The sequence below is a fragment of the Genypterus blacodes genome, unplaced genomic scaffold (genome assembly GCF_046128005.1).
Source record: "Genypterus blacodes isolate CSIRO-AG114 ecotype Tasmania unplaced genomic scaffold, CSIRO-AGI_Gbla_v1 ptg000488l_1, whole genome shotgun sequence".
NCBI classification, from domain to species: Eukaryota; Metazoa; Chordata; class Actinopteri; order Ophidiiformes; family Ophidiidae; genus Genypterus; species Genypterus blacodes.
Genome location: NW_027467247.1, coordinates 35,261 through 40,067, shown reverse-complemented (window position 1 = coordinate 40,067; position 4,807 = coordinate 35,261). Strand labels below are relative to the sequence as shown.

General features: G+C 45.7%; 1 protein-coding gene across 2 annotated transcripts; it reads right to left on the bottom strand.

Annotated features, from left to right (window-relative positions):
• Positions 1 to 316: 316 nt before the first annotated feature.
• On the bottom strand, positions 317 to 2,916 carry LOC142990243 (protein CutA homolog). Of its 2 annotated transcripts, none has more exons than XM_076139947.1 (7): positions 2,807 to 2,916; positions 2,166 to 2,236; positions 1,864 to 2,009; positions 1,421 to 1,480; positions 1,146 to 1,191; positions 867 to 916; positions 317 to 746 (listed from the first exon to the last, which is right to left on the bottom strand). In XM_076139947.1, the coding sequence occupies exons 2-7, from the start codon at positions 2,226 to 2,228 to the stop codon at positions 647 to 649; spliced, it is 465 nt and encodes a 154-aa protein (XP_075996062.1). In that variant the 5' UTR covers positions 2,229 to 2,236; positions 2,807 to 2,916; the 3' UTR covers positions 317 to 646. The 2 variants fall into 2 exon arrangements, with proteins under 2 accessions (XP_075996062.1, XP_075996061.1); XM_076139946.1 differs by having other exon boundaries at positions 2,166 to 2,231; positions 2,807 to 2,843.
• Between the last annotated feature and the right edge of the window lie 1,891 nt (positions 2,917 to 4,807).

The following is a 4,807-nucleotide window of genomic DNA, read 5'->3' as shown; positions in this document are numbered from 1 at the left end:
ACGCTGTGCTATTGTCGGGCCCTTCTACGCTCAGTGGTTTGCTAAAGCAGAGTTAAATATTGTGGTGGGACGTTTGCCAAATAAATGGTTACTGATATATAAATGTGTGTTATTTGTAGATAAGCTTCTGCTTTTGGCCTCTCTGCCTTTATGAAGCTGCTCAAGTCAGCTTTTACTCAACATCTAATGTTCTATTAATGATTAGGCGAGTAGTTTTCACTCCAGTTTAATATCTGATAAGATATCGTCCGTATCTCTAATGTTCTTTAGCCCTCTGAGATCTTTGCACCTCTACAATCACTTCACCAAACACAGATATCATCAGATTTGTTTATTCACAATTTACTGGAGGTGTCAGAAACAACAAATAAAGAAGAATTGACTTTGTGTCACATAAACACAAACCAACGTCAGAGCAGAGGGTCTTTGTGCCTTTCAGTCTCTGAATGCGACTGACCAAGGCTGCCCTCTAGTGGTTAACATGCTCCATCATTGACGAGCGCAATTGACTGAATAGTTTGGCTCAAAGTAAAACCAATGTCTCTGAGCTGACTCTGGGCTGCTGGCTGCTCGTGTTGCTCCTCTGCTGGGAGCTGAGGAAGGCAAGGAAAGTCAATTTCTCCATTTTCAGATTTGATGACCATCCTTACTCCGGTACGACCTCGCCGATCCATTTCAGGTAGGGCGGGTTGCCCTGGTCGATGGGCAGACTGATGACCTCGGCCACCTCATAGGGGTGATTGGAGCTAGAGAGGATGGGCGGTGATGAGTCGTTAATAACATCAATGAAGCTCCAGATACGGTTTGGCTGCATGAAGTCACCGACCAACACAGCACATTATCACTCTAAAACAGATAGACATTACCGGACATATTCGGCGAGAGCGGGGATCTTGGAGCTTCTGGTTTTAATCATCTAAACACAAAGAGACAAACAGTGAAGACCGCGACCGGCTTTATCTCACACACACACACACACACACACACACACACACACACACACACACACACACACACACACACACACACACACACACACACACACACACACACACACACACACACACACACACACACACACACACACACACACACACACACACACACACACATCTCTGGAAAACAAGGACTTTGTAAACACTCACCAGCAGAACTTCACTGTCCTCCTCAATCTTCCCCTGCCACTCATATCTGTGTGAGGACAAAGACCCGTTTACTGCGGCCTCAGACGTGCAGGTGGTGCAGGCAAAACACAAATGAATGGCAACAATCCTCTAATAGTTGGAGTGGATTGGTTTAAGCAGGTGAAACCTTTCATTCCCATCCGAGTCGGGCTGCTGCTGATCCAGCCGACTGAGCTCTACACCAGGAAGAGACTAAACTGAAACCATAAGTGGACTAAACAACGCTGAGCACTCACATGGACGTGATGGCAGGGACAATGTTGACACAAGCAGCCAGCTTCTTCTGCACAATGCCCCTGTGAGACAGAAGAGAAGGATGGCAGACATGAACACAAAGCACATCTGCATCCTCCGATCACACAGGGGACAAGCAGTCAGTGTTGGAGCTTCACAGGGAGGCAGAGCTGCTAGAAACCAGCAGGGGCTCCCCGGAGAAGGTTTCAAGGACACAAACACCCACATGACAGAACTAAACACATGAAGGAAACTTTCTCTAACCACATCTGCAGCTACTTCATAGAGAGTGAAGTCATCCCATACAATTTCCTGCTTCTTTCCTTTAGTTTCCTCTCAGTCTCGGCTTACGACGATCTCATCTGTGAAGCTTCCACGTGTATAACAGTGAAGGAGCCTCTAAGTTCAACTAAACTGATTGATGAGGATGTTTCCAATTCATCACCTGGCCAAGTCCTTGGCCACCGTGTCGTTGGGACAGGTGACAAAGGCGGCAGAGTGGGTGCCAGACGTGTACGTCTCAGACGCCATAGAGAACGCTCGAGGTCCCACAGTCCTCAGCAGCTGGAACATAAAGCCACTCAGGAGCAGCTGGAGGGAGAGAGAGAGGGGGGGGGGGGGATGTGTCAATCATCCCAGCTCAAAACATCATAAGTGAAGCAAACAGAGTGTTTAGAGTGATAGAGACAAAACACACACACACACACACACACACACACACACACACACACACACACACACACTCACCACAATCAAAGCTTTCAGCGACCCGCCTTGCAGTGTCTCAGCACCGGGCAGCCCGATGCGCATCGCCTGAGCTTCAGACAAACATCAACACAACCATGTACAGATGGAGAAGAAGCCCCACACACACACACACACACACACACACACACTTACTCAAACTAAGGCACAGTGACATATGCATTAGTTTTAGTTAACCTTTCACACATCACTATTAACTGTCACTGTAAAATCATCAGATCAAATTATTCGTGCCGTTATTTTCATGTTTACAGCCAAAAGGCGGGCTCGTTAGCAGAATAAGCACGTAAATGACGCAGAGAGACGTGAAAACACAGCAAATATCCCCTCATCAGTGCCCCGTCTACATTTTACACGAACAAACACAGCCGTGTGAGCCCTGAAACTAAACAGCAGAGTGTGTGAACGCAAACACGCTCAAATCAAACGAATTAAACACACCCGTGTGAGCTAGCGGGGCTAACGGCTAAAGTAAAGCTAGCTTCAAGTCGTCGTGACTCGCAAGCAGAAAAACAATGCGAACCTTTTAAAAATGTAAATGCTGTAAGACAAACTGGGTGAAGAAGTTTGTCAGCAGAATAACGCGGACAACAAAGCAAGGAGTTTGTGTTTAAGAAGAGTACCTGCGACTGAGGCTTCAGAAGCACTTTGCCGTAAAGCGCAACGGAGATTTGTTTGTGAAAGTGTCGTAAAAGGGTATTGGGTCTTATTTGTCCCTTTGTGGATTTTTGTCCCTCTCTGGACAAATGAGACCCAATACCGCTGGGTGTCCAAATACACCTTTTGCTCTCAGCTAACTTATTACTGAGTATCATTGTTTATTTGAAAGTACAGTACTCATTTTCAAGCGCTTGGAATATGAACCATGCAGTGGCGTCAGAAAACCACACGGTGGCAGTGTGTTCACAGTCTGCAGCCAGGAACATTTTTTTCGTTTCTTGGGCAACTTTGACATACACAGTCACAAGTTATAAATCAGTTGCCAGCAGGGTGCCAGCAATGTCCATGACTGTCTTACATGCATTTCCTGTGTGTGTGTGCGTGTGTGTGTGTGTGTGTGTGTGTGTGTGTGTGTGTGTGTGTGTGTGTGTGCGTGCGTGCGTGCGTGTATGCATAAAACAAAGAGACACTCTGCTTGATAACATCCACCACCTTCCTCACTCTCTCCCCTCTTTGCCCTCATCTTTGATTAAAGAATGAAACAGGCATGCCAGACGCACTAATATTTTGCATGCACACACACACACACACACACACACACACACACACACACACCAACACACACTCCATACACGCAGTGGCAGTGACACATGCACTAAGGAGAAGATAGATAGCGTTGGCTGATGTGAGAGCTCTACCAGGAATGCACAGACACACATTAAGATGCAGCGAGATGTATGAGCAGAGCTTGTCAAGCTTTTGCAAGAGCAATGAGCAGCGATGGAAGGAGGAGCGATATGAAGGGGTGGGGGTGCGGATGAGGGTCCTGTTCCCATGGAAACTGTGCAGTCAGCACATCTGTACGTGTAATGCGCTGTCTTCTCGCATTGGCGTCCCATGGCCTCTCCCCGCCACAGCTAGAGATGACAGCACGCACGCACATGTGTAACACGAACATACACACGCAGATCTGCTGCGCTGACCCAGTTACCATGGTTACCACAGGGCCCCCAACTCATGGGATGTTGGTAAGTGTGTGCGTTAGCATGTGAGAGACAGTGACCAGACATCCATACAAGTTGCTATTGGCATTGAGCAACAGCATTACCTCTTCTATCCCATCACCAGATCTCTCTCTCTCTCTCTCTCTCTCTCTCTCTCTCTCTCTCTATATATATATATATATATATCTATATGTCCCCCTGTCTTTCCCCTCCTCTCCCCCTGTCTCTTGCCCCCTCTCCCTCTGAGCATGAGGAGAATCAATATGTTTTCAATTTGCAGCAGAGCCTTCCTCCTCTGCATTCTAATCAGGCTCCATTGGCCCTTCAACTTCCAGAAGGGGGGGGGTTTAAAGGTGGACCTTGACCACAGGATGTCTAAAGAACATTTAGATCCTATCTGGAGCCAGAGGGACGATGCTGCTGCTCTCTCTCCATACGAGGCTTCCCTTTGGAAACTCATGACCTTATTATATTAAGATTACTAAACTCATTTTTGGAAATGTACTTTTCATTGAGTTTGTCTTTTATTTACGCTTCTTCATTCTGGAAAATGAAATAAAACAAAAAATAAACCATTAAAAAAATTAAAAAATCAAAGCTCCGAATAAAAAAGATTGGAAGAGCTCATAACAAAAAAAAAATAATTCAAAGAAATATAAATAATCTAACCTGTGTGATGTCAGAGAGGTCAGAGGTCAGCAGGTCACGTTGCAGAGCGCCCTCTACAGCCCTTACACAGATCTGCTCCACATGCTGCTCTTTGTGACCTTGTTTCTTCCTAAATTTCAATGAAAATGTTTTTTTTTGACAAAGTAAAATGTTGCAACAATGAATCGTGCTCACATCAGAACAACACACACACACACACACACACACACACACACATTTTTCACACAACATTTTTTTCAAATTTTTAGTTCTTGAAGACAAATCAAAGATACAGAATCACAATGGAATAAT

What these genes read in the sequence shown, in the direction of transcription:
- LOC142990243 (XM_076139947.1), bottom strand. Translation starts at nt 2,228, where the DNA reads ATGCGCATCGGGCTGCCCGGTGCTGAGACACTGCAAGGCGGGTCGCTG. An exon ending in CGCTGAAAGCTTTGATTGTG is followed by an intron (nt 2,010 to 2,165) that starts GTGAGTGTGTGT and finishes CTCTCCCTCCAG; the next exon opens with CTGCTCCTGAGTGGCTTTAT. An exon ending in AGGACAGTGAAGTTCTGCTG is followed by an intron (nt 917 to 1,145) that starts GTGAGTGTTTAC and finishes CTTTGTGTTTAG; the next exon opens with ATGATTAAAACCAGAAGCTC.